This window comes from Stigmatopora argus, chromosome 17, assembly GCF_051989625.1.
Source record: "Stigmatopora argus isolate UIUO_Sarg chromosome 17, RoL_Sarg_1.0, whole genome shotgun sequence".
Lineage (NCBI taxonomy): Eukaryota > Metazoa > Chordata > Actinopteri > Syngnathiformes > Syngnathidae > Stigmatopora > Stigmatopora argus.
This window is the reverse complement of record NC_135403.1, coordinates 4,106,242-4,120,106: the sequence shown is the minus strand read 5'-3', so window position 1 is coordinate 4,120,106 and position 13,865 is coordinate 4,106,242. Positions and strand designations below refer to the sequence as shown.

The following is a 13,865-nucleotide window of genomic DNA, read 5'->3' as shown; positions in this document are numbered from 1 at the left end:
TTTTTCAGCTGCGACACACTTTTTGCATTGAAAAAAATTAAGGGGACACCACCATCTGAAAATCTTTTCAATTAAAACTATGTTACCTTTATTAACAATAGTCATTCTCATCAAAGTTTTATCAGCAGGAATCACATAAACCTCCAAAATTATTCCAAAATCGATTTTTTTCCACACTGGCCTAATGTCTGCTGACCCTGAACAACTTCCGGTTCGGATGATGGAAAAATAAGTAATGTAATTTTGGAGATGAACAAAATTACATAAAATTATGAGATTACATAATTTTATGACTTTTCTCCAAATATGACTTAAATCTCTTAATATTCCTAAAAAATGTACTCACACAGACTTTACGTCGCCAAAAGTTGATGCCGTGGAAACCAAACAACTTCCGGGTCATGTTAGAGGAAAAAAGCAACAAAACTGTTTCATAATTTGAATCTTGTAATAGTATAATCTATAATTTAAAATTCATCATATTTTGATTTTAACCTTGTAATATTTCCATTTTAATCTCGTTATATTCATATGAATTTTTCTCTTTGAATATTACATTGTATGACTCGGAATTTCCCGATGCACACCTGCCTTTTGCACACGGCACAGTGGGTGGGAAACACTGACTTAGTGTGACGAGAGCTACTAAATAAATAAATATATAAATAAAATAAAATAACAAATTACACGGACAATAACATCGTTTTTTGTTGTTCTTTCAGAGTCAATCGCAAAACGGATGCAGCAAGAAAAGTCGACTTGACTTGAAGAGAGAACAGTACCACGCTAATGTTTTGCTTTTGCTTAACCTGTGGCTTTGATTTGATAGAACCTTGTTTTTCTGGGTATAAAATTAGCGAATTTCTTATTGCAATTGGGAGAAATTATGCGGTTGGATTTGCGCTACGGTGGGATTTTTTTCCCAGTTTGCGCCAGTTCTATTTTCTTGAATTTTAATTTTGCCGCATTTAACAAAGAGATCACATAAAAGACAGGGCGATTTCAAGAAATAATACCGCGATGTGATCCTTCTGAAATATTACAAAATGGGTTTGACGATTTTATTTGTAAAAGACGTTTATTTTATGATTCCAACAATTAATACACCCGCGCGAATGAAAATGCGCACTGCGCAGGAATGCGTTTTTTTAGTTTGCTCATTTTACTTCAACTGAATTCATTTTTAAGTGTCGTTATTTTGCCTGACAAAAATCTAATTTTTCCTCAAAAGAAAGCATTCTATAATTTGAGATGTCTTTTGAAAGCTCAATCCGTGTAAAAGAAAAATACTGTATAATATTTAAAAAGACACGCTTAACAATAGTAAGTGTAAAAGTTTTTTTATTTAGATGTTTTATTCTGTGCAACAGTAACAATACAATTGTCCATATATCGAGTGAATTGACAGATGAACGGAAAACACGGGAGACGTGACGTCAGTGAGCGTGAAATGTTTTCCCACGGAAGAAAATCGCCATTGATTAAAAAGGCATAATTGTATTTTTTTCTATATACACGTGGCTTCTAAAAAAATGATTTCTCCCAAAGCCAAAAATAAACTGAGAGGGCAGATAAAACGCCAGAATTTAAAAAAAATGTTCATGACCATCATTTAAAATATCCACACACAGTAAAAGTAATTGTGACGAATTGACAAAATAAAACTGACTTTTTTCGTTCCTGTAAATAAAAATCTCGCCTTCTGAACGAGTAAAATGCTTTCTTTTCATCATTCCACCTTGGATATTTCACAATAATCCCACATAACTTCCTTGTTCCTTTTATTTTGAAATGCACTACAGAAATGACACAACCATAAAACGTCAGAACGGTGAGAGAACAAACGACTATACCAGTGGTTCTTAACCTGGGTTCGATCTCAAGACACATCAATAATAACATGCCCCGTATGACCAATTATGGCTGCAGGTTCGGTGAAGGTCCAACAAGATTAAGAACCACTGGACTATACAAAAGGAACTATGTTGGCAAGATAACGGCGTTAGCTGAGCCATCCGGTGCAGGCGGTGTCAGCCGGATGAGGTGGCGGATCCGTTGAAAGAGACCTTCCGGGTCTTCCCGCCGCCGTTGGGGGTTCCGCTGAGCTGTGCGAAAGGCCGGGCGGGGGCTGATGGGGGCATGGCTGGGGTCCCGTTGACGTTGCCGCCCGGGCCTCGAGGGGGAGGGAGCGGCGACTGCCCCGGCTCGCGGCCGGGGCTCGGCAGGGAGGATGACGTGGAAGGCGCTCCCGCGGGACTTCCCGCTTTGTCGCTAGCCGAGTCGCTTTCCGGGCCAGAGCGGTGGACGCCGCCCTCTGGCTGGGAAGGGCTCACCTTAAGTTTCTTGCACCCTGGTCGCACTCGATACTGGAGAGGGAGTGGACCCGTCTAAGAACAGAGAACACATTTTAAAATAGCAAAGGATAAAAACAATTCTAATATCACTATATCACAAAACTATAGATTTTTAAAAAATATTTTAAAGGGAAAAACTACTAATTTAATATGTGATTAGACCCATGTTCATGTATTATATGGCAATATTTCACTTTACGACAGTGACATATATAAGTAATATCACAAGTTTCAAAGTAAAAACAATCCCTCCCCCCCAAAAAGATACTTGCTATTTGTTGCAAATTATGTATATTTAAATTATTTTTTAAAAAATGTATTTCCACCCCCTTTGTTACATGAACTATAAAAGACAAAAGTAAAAGATAGCCATTGCAGATTTAAAATCTTAACTTATGATTTCGCTTTTTAATTGCAGAACTATAAAATATTCTAAATACTGTTTGATACGATCACATGAAAAAGTAAATAAGAGCTGTCAAAATAAGTGTTTATTTATGTAGTTCCAGATTTGCTGATTTTAAAGAAGTAAAATCATTTTCATAGACAATTATCGTGAATTGTCAATGAAAGATGTAATTGGGTCAAACTAATGGAGGTGTTCCCCTCAAATTTACAAAATGTAATTTCTAACAATAGATGCAGATATTTACACACTAAAATATAAGATGGAAATTATGGAAATTTGTTGTGACTATTCAGGGTTAAAATTCAACAATTTAGTCTAGGAAATTAAATTTAGACTAAGAAGCAAATACAAAAGAATTTAAATACCAGAACAAAATGTGTCTGCCTGTGAGTGAGGGTCATGTCATTTTTAAAACATTTATATTCAATTTTTTTGTTCCCCCAACCATAGTTTTTCTTCACCCATAAACTTATATCAAATGAATACATACACTATAAAATGATAAACTGGTGTAAGTGGTTATAAAGGGTAATTACAAGCAAAAAGACAAAAATCCTAGTGGAACACCCCCCCCCCCCCCCCCCAAAAAAAATTGATTAAAAAAAACAAAAAGTAAAGTTACACTCTTTCTGTCCCTTTCTATCAATTATGTTTATAACCAGAATTTAAAAACTGCATACATGAGACATTTCTGATTTTGTCGGAAATGGGACAGCAAAAAAATAAAAAAATATATTTTTAAAAAAAATACATGATTTGTTCTCAAGTACATATTGATATTCCAAAAAATGACTCTAAAAATACACTTAAAAGGTATGGAAAATTGCATGAATTTATCCTCACCCTTCTCCAAGTGTAGATATATGCTATATCCATTAATGTGTAGTAATCTTTCAGAGGTTCATCTTCATACATGACTTCTACCTACAATCAAAACACAATTTTTTCGTAAAAATGACATAAGTTTAGAATGACTAAAAACATTATAAGCAGTGTATAAAAGACCTGGTAAGTGTTTGGGATGTCCATTTTGCTGCGCAGGAACTTCCTCAGATGCATGATGGTCATTGCTGCTGGACATTGTAGGTATCTTTTGTTTGCCATCTGAGAAATATAGATAGACACGATATTACAGCATTAAATTACAGCAAAAGCTTTTCGTCCGGAAAAAGGTAAAAATGTATCGTACCGGATCTTTTCTTGAATGCTTATCTCCAAGTCCAATCGCCAGTCTGGACACAATTAATTGTGGACATTAGAATTGATTTGACACGATCTAAAAATATTCCTTTTGGACAATCTAGACTGCAATAGAATTGGGGTAATAAAAACAAAAAACCTATAGATAAAAATTTCTAAATGATACCTTACCTGGCACTCGAGTCAAAGAACTCAATAGAGAGGCTGATGATCTCATCATCTGTGATTATTCTCTTGTCCTCATCTGCCACCTCGCCTCGGTCCTCGTTGGAACCATTGGATGCTTAAAAAAAAAAAGTCAGATTGCAGGCGGTTAAAAAAAAATCACATTGGAGTCATAATTCACTTGGAAATTGTTACATCATGCCATGCATTCCATTTGAAAATATTACAAGATTCCCAATTCAACTATGTATTGATACTCCAAAGCAATGCGATATCCCAAAATGTAATAACAGCACATGACAGTGGTGTGAATGTAAAAATATTGCTTAGTAAATGCCTGGTTTTCAATTTAATTTCACCTTCAACAGGATGCTCAGCATAAAAGTCCCTTCTTCTCTTCATTTCATCTATTGATTGGAGGTGGCAGAGTAATTAATAAATTGTATGTTGTCATTTGACGCTATATGATAATACGACACAAAACAAACCAACATCTTACTTTTAAACAGGCCTGGGACCAATTTATATACGATGTCCTGCAGAGTTTTGTCAGACCTGTACACAGGAAGACACAAGCAAGTTTAACTTCCCATTGGACAAAAGTCTTTCCACGATTAAGATGCTTTCTCACCTAATGTTGAGCAGAGGCTTGGTTTTGTGAACTTGCACATCACAGATGGGACAATATTTGCTGGTTTCCAGGTAACGCACGATGCACATTTTGCAAACTAAAAAGACAAGCGAATGCCGATTGAGGTGCGTAAATTGCGAAAAGGAAGCCACGGCTGACGACGGCGTGCTTACACGAGTGTAGACATTCGATGATGGTGGTGGCGTCGATGAAGTAACCCCCGCACAGGACGCACATGAGGTGAGGGTTGAGCTCGGTGATCTTGATTCTCGTCGTGCGATGCATTGTCAGCTAAAATGGCTGAAGATAAACACGCCACACACACACACACACACACACACACACACACACACAAACACAAAAAGAAAAAGGCACAACCACTTTACCATTTGGAAGAAGGCGGCGACTGTTTGCTTAACTTGTGTTAGAGCAACATCATCTTTTATGCTAATTTGATCATAAACATCATCCATCCTCACAACAAAGGCTTTTAGTCCATCTAGGAATAACCAAAATAAAAAATAAGAGGTTCACGCTTCATTTATATGCAAAAAAGCAGCAAAAATAGGGCGCTTCCCATGTCAGGTGTTGGGGAGTGCTTGTGTGTTTCTATGGCAACCATTTTGGATGATTCTTCTGTGGGGATAACAATAACAAGAGCTTTTTTTGTAAAAATCAAGCGCAAGGGGCATTCTGCGTGCAGGCATACTGACTGCGCGGCTGCCATTTTGTGCAGGGGAGGGGGGAAAGAACATGCGTCGGCTTTCACGGCGGTCTTTGCGTCATAAACAGACGGCGAGGACCGCATGTTTTTTTTTTTAACCTCACTTTCAAACGGGCATTTTTCTTTAAAGGACAACAATGACGTTGGCAGTTATTCAGTGTCTTGTGTCCGTGATAATGAAAACAAAAACAGAAAAGGGGTCTTCTGAACTTTTTGGTTCATGTGTTTATCACAGATTGGGTGTCAAACCAGTCGTGGAGAAAAAAACTCCACACAGTGACCTGCAAGAAGAAAAAATTGAAAAATTGCGAGAAAAAATGAATCCACAATTGTGCCTGCGTCTTTGACGGCCACTAATCACTCAAATGTCAAGTGTGGACTTTCTCACACCTTTAGAGTGATGATAACAAATGAAACAGAAGGATAGAGTCAATTTATAAACCATTTTAGTTATGACTTAAGTGTAATATCCCCCCAGATTTAAGAAAGAGGAGAAAATAAAAACAACAAATTGCAATTGACAGGAAGAAAAAGATGCTCTCTTCTCTGACCCACTATGAAACGGTCTTCACATTTTCAATGAATGACGGCATTAAAGAAAATGTGTGCTATCATAGTTGAACAGTGGCTTTTCAAATCACATTTAACCATATTTAACAGCAAAAACCAGCCGATTTGGATCTAAGCCACACAACTCCCCCAAAAATTCCTGATGATTTTGGCAGCCCCGCAAACAGACAATAATCCTTTTGTCATACTGTACCGTTCCTTCATTTAACAAAAAAAGGAAAATATATCCACCAAAAGAAGCAAATCGCAGTTTTGAAGCGCATATTTCCTGACCCCTGGTAAAGCAACCCTAACAAAAGCCGCCAATTCCGAACCATCTGAAACGGCTCGCTTTCGCGTGCGTCCAAGTTAAGTTAATAACTCTCCGCAGATTACACAAATAATCACCGACGTGATCCCATCGCGTGCGCAAACCCTTAAACTGGCTAATTCTATAAAATGATGCGAATCGGCGCAAATGTGCCTGGATATTAGCCCCCCGGACGTCTCGATCGTGCCGATCTCTCAGCCGAGTCCGCGTTGCATCGCCCGCAAACTGGCAAATGAGAGGAAGAAAACCCCCAGAAAAACAGTCGCGATCCGCCATCGAGCCGCACGGACGCAAAGCCCGGCGAATCAACGTTGAATCCGGCGCGTGTACCGGGTTTCGTTCGGCTCCTAACACGAGCTGGGAACCGATTTTCCCCGGTAGAAAGTGCGCAGACACGCACACGGAGGTCCACGTCGGTGCTCGCCGCCAAAGCTCAACATCCGCCGCTGGATCGGCGCGGAGGAGGTGGGGGGAAAAGATCCCGAAAAGAACCGCCGCGGACCGGCGAACGGGCGCCGCTTCGAGGTAGGAAGCGATGCCGAAAGCACGTACCTGTACGCCGGGTTCGGCTGTCTGGGGCTGGGGGGGCGGATAGACAATGAAAGTTGGGAGGCGAATCAGCAGCGAATGAATCGGAGCCGAGCCGCCATCTTGAAGCAGGCTGCAGACGCTGTCAGTGGCCGAGGCGAGCGCATTTCACACGCCAGACGCGAACGCCGCCCTCCGTGGACGCCCGTGCACTTTGCGAGCGTGTCCGAGCGGCGCTGGCCCCGCGCCCCGAATTCCTCTGGCGTCGGCTCGATCCCGTTCCGTCTTCGGCCAGCGTAAGTTTGCCTCCAAAATCTCCCACTTGGCCCCCTCCTCCTGAGCGAAGCAGCAGCAGCGGCGGCGGCGGCGGCGGTGGTGGTGGTAGTGTGTGCGCGTGCGCGTGTAAGCGCGCGCTCCGTGGAAACTGACACCGTCCCCAAAATGGCTTGTGGTCGGACCGCCCCCTTTTGGTCACGTGCTCTCCCGCTTAAGGGAGCTTGGAAATTACTGTCGGCTGTTGTTTTTTCCCTCCCTATCAAAGACCCGAAAATGAAACGTCACAACTCAACGCACTTTTTCTGTTATTTGCCACTTTTAGTGACGAACCAAAAAAAAGGACATTCGCGCTCTGGCGTGTGACGCACTTTTTTATTGACACACTTGGGGAAAAAAGCGTATTTTTCCAAGATAAAAGTTGACGTGTTAACGAGGTTTGTGTACGGTTACGGCGGCGTCTTTTTGACATGTCGAACGTGAACTTTGCTGTAAGGTAAGGGGAATGAGCTGATTAGATTGGGAAAAGTGTTCAAATATCCGAGCGTGTCGCCAACGCGACATGGTTTGGTGTTTCTGGGAAGACAAGCGGAGAAAGAACGCAAAGGGGCGTTTTAATTAGCCATTTCTATTTATTACAAAGACAAAATGACAAAAGAAGCTGCCGCTGGAAAACTGCATCACATCTGACTGGCTTTCTCGAAACTCTTGGCTGCGTCCTTCAGCTTGCCAACCATGTCCTGCAAAATCACGCATTTATCATATAAATAAATGCAATTAAAACACATCTGCCTATCAGTTTGAATTCAAATGTCGGCTCCTCATAAAACTACACAAGAACACGGGAACAAATGAGCATTTACGATCGCTGAAATTCCCATCTACAAAACAGGTTATACGTTTGAAGGTGGACTTTTTTGGTTCTAATACCTGTAATTGCTCCGTGTTACATGTAAAGGTGATATCCTCGGGTCGACATTTATTCTAAAAAAAAGCATAATGGCATTAGTCAAAACGATAAACGTAACACATACAAAGTGCGTTTTTTTACCTCCGTGTTGAGTGTTATTAAGTAGAAAGGCTCGTTGACCTTATCGACCTGTCCATTCTGTCGTTCAAACAAGCGGCACAATTTGCGATTTTTTAAAATATTTTTTGAAAATAATTACTGAATGATGAAGCAACGTATGTATTCGCGTACCTTCACTTGATATTGTAGGCGCCATGATACGTCAGTAATATGAGCTGGTTGTCTTCCAATGCTATCAAAAACAGACAAATTAAAATATGATGACAAGCTTTTGCAGCCATCACACTTCCATTTGCATTATTGATCTATTTGTATTGATTGATGGCTTCTATACGTATCAGTAAAATGACAGATATGGAAAAACAATTAAGGACAATAGGCAGTTAAGACAGGCAGACTTATTCAAAATAAAGAAATATCATCCATTATTGTATTCAAAAAAAGGCTGACTATAGATATGTCCCCCTCCTCATTTTTTGCATAGTTCCCCAACTTTAATGTTTAATATCATTTCACAAATGTAAGTATCAGACAAACAACCCACGTATACGTAAATATCACTTCATTTATGAAGGAAAAAATATCTAAAGGTACCTGGCCACATCTGGCAAAACTAACCAGCCTTCCTTATTAAATTATAATTAACTGTGGCTACTCAATTTATAGGAATTTACTTTTCACTGACCACACCTAACACTGATTTCCTTTAGACCTGTTCAGTCAATAAATAATTGAAAAAGATTTTTTCTGAGAGAATAAAGTTATTCCACGAGCTCAATATACTCAAATATAGGTGTTACAAATTAATTTCTAAACTAGTCACAGTCCTTTTCCACAAATGAAGCATTGATGCTCAACTGTTGTCACTCTGATTATGAGTCAAATCCTCCATCACTCGGTTAGACCTCACTTTTATAGGGCTGAAGAATGATAAAGATTGTGTATTATTTAAAAATTACTCTTTAATTTATTTTCAACTACTAAACTAAATTCAGACGCATAAAAATTAACTATTCTTTTAGTAAAGTGCAACATCAGTATGTCTTCTTTTGGGGAAATTAGGAGTCTCTCCTAAACTGAGTGCCGTTTGGAAGTTTTTAACTACTTTTTGCAACCTACTTAATAAGACCAACCTTTGTTTCTTCAGTGAAGTCTCTTTTTGCGTGATAAGTGTAACACATTTCGTTCAAATAATAAATTAGCAATCAAATATGGTCACGGTGGTATGATGAAATAGGGATGCTTTGATGCTTCAGAACCTGGACAACTTGATGTGATTGATAGCAGAATGAATTTACCTTTTGACCAGAAAATCTGTGAGAATGATCGGCCAGCAGTTGGAGCACATTTGGTTTACGTAACAGTATTAAAAAAACACACAACACACCAACAAGTCAACTAATGAATTGCTTTAAAGACCCCTCCTTTTTTGGGGTCAAATCCCATTGAAATATTGTTGCATGACCTTATGAGGACATTCATGATCCAAAACTTCCCATTGTTTCATAATTTAAAGGATTCTCCAAGGAAGAGTGGGCCAAAATATCTCCAAACAAATATAAAAGTCAACCATAGAAAACGCTTCACTTCAATTGCAACTGTAGATATATGGCTTTGAATGTGATTCCTCATAAGGATTGGTCATCTTTTAAAAATATTTACAATTTGTTAGATCATCTCAAACATTAAATTGGGCAATCTATGAAAACATTTTGAGAGGGATAGAAATGCCAGCATGTTATATTGATGGATTGAATTGCTATCAAGCATGAGTTAACTTTATTATTAGCAAGGCTACTATAGAAAGACAATGATGGCTGACAAAACTCTTCCTAATTCAACCAGCAAAGCAACCATTTGCTCACTTCTTCCGCTAACAGCGCCCCTTCCACTGGGCACCAAATTCCTGCCTCCAGCTCATTCACGGACCCTGATGAGAATAAGTGGTATAGAAACTAGGTGGCTTTATCAATGTCTTACCTTGCTAACAATTGCTCTATATCCTTTTTGTGCTTCTGAAAATCCAAAAAAAGGATTGGTTATTCAAGGCAATGATGACAAAATGATGCTTATAGAAAGTCACAGACACGTATAACCTGATAGCAGCTACAGAATATTTGGATTCTTTCTGAACTGAATGACAGCTCCTCAAGGCAGGAACTACAGGGACAAAGAACACTTTGAAAATTGTTTGACAGGGAATAGTTAAAAGATAATAGATGAAACAGGTATTTGCTATCTTAACAAGACGCAGACAAAAAATATCACAACATATGGAAGGAGTTAGAGGTAAGATCGGGCCGAGAAAAAGCCGACCCAACCCGGCCTGCGGATATTAAAGCCCGACCAATTAACTTGATTTGCAGGCCCGAGCCCGAAGCTAACCCAAAATTTCTAATTTTATTTGTGAGGTCTCAAGACCCCCAAGTCAGGAGGAGGAGGGGCGATTTTTGATAAATTAAAGCCTGTCTCTTGTAACGACATCTAAGTTAAACAAGACTGTATAAACATTTACTTTTTTATATGATAATATAGATCAGGGGTCGGGAACCTTTTTGACGAAGAGAGCCATAAACAATTCATATTTTCAAACATTATTCCTCGAGAGCCATACTCAGAATTTAAAAGTAAAAATACATGAAAATGTGTGCACTTATTAATCATTTCACCACTTTGAAAGTAAAAAAAAGTCTGAATTCTTTTAAGAACATGTTTTCACTGTTGCTAATCAATGAGTATCAATGAGAGTATGCATGCAGAAGAGTATAATGAAGAAAAATTATGATTCAAAAGCCGCTAGAGATAGTGTCGGGGCCACAGTGTGACGCTCTCATTGGTGCATTCGGGGCTTAGGTGGTCTTTCACCAGCGGTTTCCATATTTTACCACACAGGTTAGCAGAGAGCCATATACACCCATCAAAACCCACACCCACATATGGCTCCCGAGCCATAGGTTCCCTACCCCTGATATAGATGTTTGACGATCATCACTTTTGCCATAGAGCTTTTTAAATGCCGGCTCAGCGTCAAGGTGTCAGTCTTTTTGCTCTCGTAATGAAAGCGAAGCACCACATTGACTACATTCAGCGAAGCCAACGCAAGTTTCTGTCGAATATTCAACAATCAATTTGAAGCTTTCCCACAACTCACTCTTACGGTCTTTTCAGTTCTCCTGTCTTTAGTTTAACCTTAACTTCTTCCTCCATGTCAAATAGATGCAGACTTGCGGAGGGGAAGATTATTAAGAGGGTGGTGTTCACGTGACGTGCGCAGACATGCTCTGAAGCTCCTTTTTAGTCCTGTTTTATCCAAATTATTTATTTTATAACAAGTATTCCTTAGTTTAGTATCCACATATCATTTTAGTATACATTGTTAGAAACATATATTTTTTTGTTTTGTTTTTAAAAGTCAGCGAGAGAGGCCACACGTTTTATCATACTTTTTTTTCAGCAAGAGAAGCCCCCAAAGTAATGATTGGCGGGTCGGGTCGGGCTTGGGCTCGAGATTTCACCTCTAGAAGGAGTCAATGTCACACCACCTACTAAATGTATCAGCCCCATTTTTTGCAAACTGTAATGGTTTATCTACAATTGTTGACCTTATGGCTGTCTCGTCAGCATTTTGCCGGACCACTTCTAGGATGAAGGTGCAAGTTGCGGTGTGAATCTGCTTCAGGAGAATCCGCTCGATTTGCTTCAGTTCAGGACCGTCTGGAGATGACAGAAGCCTGAAGTCAACCACAACAACAACAACAAACGAATACCCAGTAGTAACACGGGTTGGAACTCTCCTCTCACTGATTGACGTCTAAAATGGAAATCAATGATGATTTGCATGTGAATGGAACCCTCAGCTGCATCTCCCAAATGGTGGGGAGGGGAGTTGCCGCTTTGAATTGGAAACATAATATGCTATAAAGTGCTAATAGTATATTATTTATACATCAAATGACCGCTAGTGAGTTTGGACCTGAAGGAATTATTGGCGTTTGTTTCTTTTCGACCTCGTACTTACAACGCCACATGTTCTTTTTTGAAAAATAGAAAGGGGATCCCAGGTCAGTTCTCAGTACATCGTTTATTTGCAAGAGAAAAGACCAAGACTTTCGTGTTCTGACTCCAATATATAAGGTCTCTCCTAGTCTAAAGTGGGCGTTCGTTCTGAATATAGGTGGGTGTGTTTCGTTTACCTATTTTGACCACTAGAGTGTAGTAGTGAGTAGACTGTGTGTCAAAATAAGCGTGGGGTGTGTAACAAATACAAGACTTGAATAACAAAAGGAAGGAATAGTATATGATTACTGTGAATAATGTCAATTGGGCTATATGTCAGTGAGGATATACTTTGAATATATATGACAGGACTAAGCTGGGTAAGATATCCCAGTACAGATTCCAAAAACACTCGGCGTACATTGAGGGGGTCTCCTGGAAAATGGAGTAATGGGAGACAAAGAGCGTTTCTTAGCTCACCCAGCAACTCGGCGTCCGGCCCGGGGGAAAGCAGAGAGCGGAAACAGACGTCAACCAGAGCCGGGAAGCCGGCGTCGTCCATGGCTGACGGCTCGCCGAGGGAGCGGAGTCCTCTCTGCACGGAATCCGACAACTCCATTTTGAGAGAGGGCGGGGCCGAGAGGTCACGTGACAGATCAGCTGACAAGCCGGGTTGCGAGGCGATCACATGCCGGGGAATCCTAATGTTTAAGACTCGGGGGAAAAATAAAATAAAATAGAATAAAACATTACTGGAGAGGAGTTTTAGCGCTTTTGCTTTATTTTCGTCCAGTGAACTGTCAGTAAATTGTTAGTCAGGAAAATTGTTAAATAATAATATTGCATATGGACTGGAGAAGATTAGAAGTGAAAGCGAATGAACAGCTGTCTAAATACCGCACTAACAATTCAATCTGGTTAAATAAATAGCGATAAAAAATATTGCGCGATAAAATTCACACGAAGACGACATGATATGGATTCGGTATCAATGACTCTTTGAGTCTCCTGTGTTGTAGATTTCAATCTAATTATGACATTTCAACGTAAAAGGCTCTTCTCGTTGAACTGTAACTTAAATTTAATTCTACATGGCAGATTTTGGGCTAAAACGGCAGCAAAAAAAAGAGAAAGAAAGAAAAAAAGCACCCGTCATGATTGTAACATTTCCAATCGCTTGTATTTCCCAGCTGCCCTACTCAGAAAATTTGAATAGCCTGAAAATGTTGTTAAATTTGGAATTTTAATGAATTCAAACTCTTATTTCTTGAGGTAATCGTAAAACGCGCATTTCCTACATTTGTTAGGAGTGAAATCCATGTTATCATGGGAAGGAATACTTCCACAAAGGAAAACCCTCTGTGTTGTCGATACGGTCATCCTATGGTGTTTCATGTGTGTATAAAGTTGTAATATACAGTGTGATTACTAATTAAGCATGAAAAATGTTGGCGTGACCTCTATCTCAGAGCCAAAGTCCAATTTTGGCTCGTACATCCCTACGTTTTTCTCATCCAGTGTGCCAAAGCTGCAGACAGAATTGGACGGAAAAAAGACGCACAGGCTTTAAAAGTGCGGCAAAATGGGGATTTTGCCGCACATTTAAAGCCAGCCATCTTCAGTATTTTTTTTAAATTCTCAGATCCAAAACGTTCAAAAGTTTACTGTTCTTTAG

The 13,865-nt window shown here is 39.6% G+C and overlaps 1 protein-coding gene across 1 annotated transcript; it reads right to left on the bottom strand.

The window, feature by feature from the left end:
* Window positions 1-1,324: 1,324 nt before the first annotated feature.
* bmi1a (bmi1 polycomb ring finger oncogene 1a) lies at window positions 1,325-12,867 on the bottom strand. Its single transcript, XM_077624893.1, is given in 18 exon segments — window positions 1,325-2,387; window positions 3,607-3,687; window positions 3,769-3,867; window positions 3,953-3,995; window positions 4,135-4,246; window positions 4,488-4,535; window positions 4,628-4,683; window positions 4,760-4,856; window positions 4,933-5,050; window positions 6,694-6,942; window positions 7,064-7,227; window positions 7,856-7,904; window positions 8,095-8,148; window positions 8,216-8,272; window positions 8,366-8,426; window positions 10,175-10,354; window positions 11,797-11,908; window positions 12,671-12,867. Coding segments are annotated over 18 exon segments (2,076 nt in total). The 5' UTR covers window positions 12,810-12,867; the 3' UTR covers window positions 1,325-2,030.
* Window positions 12,868-13,865: the final 998 nt, after the last annotated feature.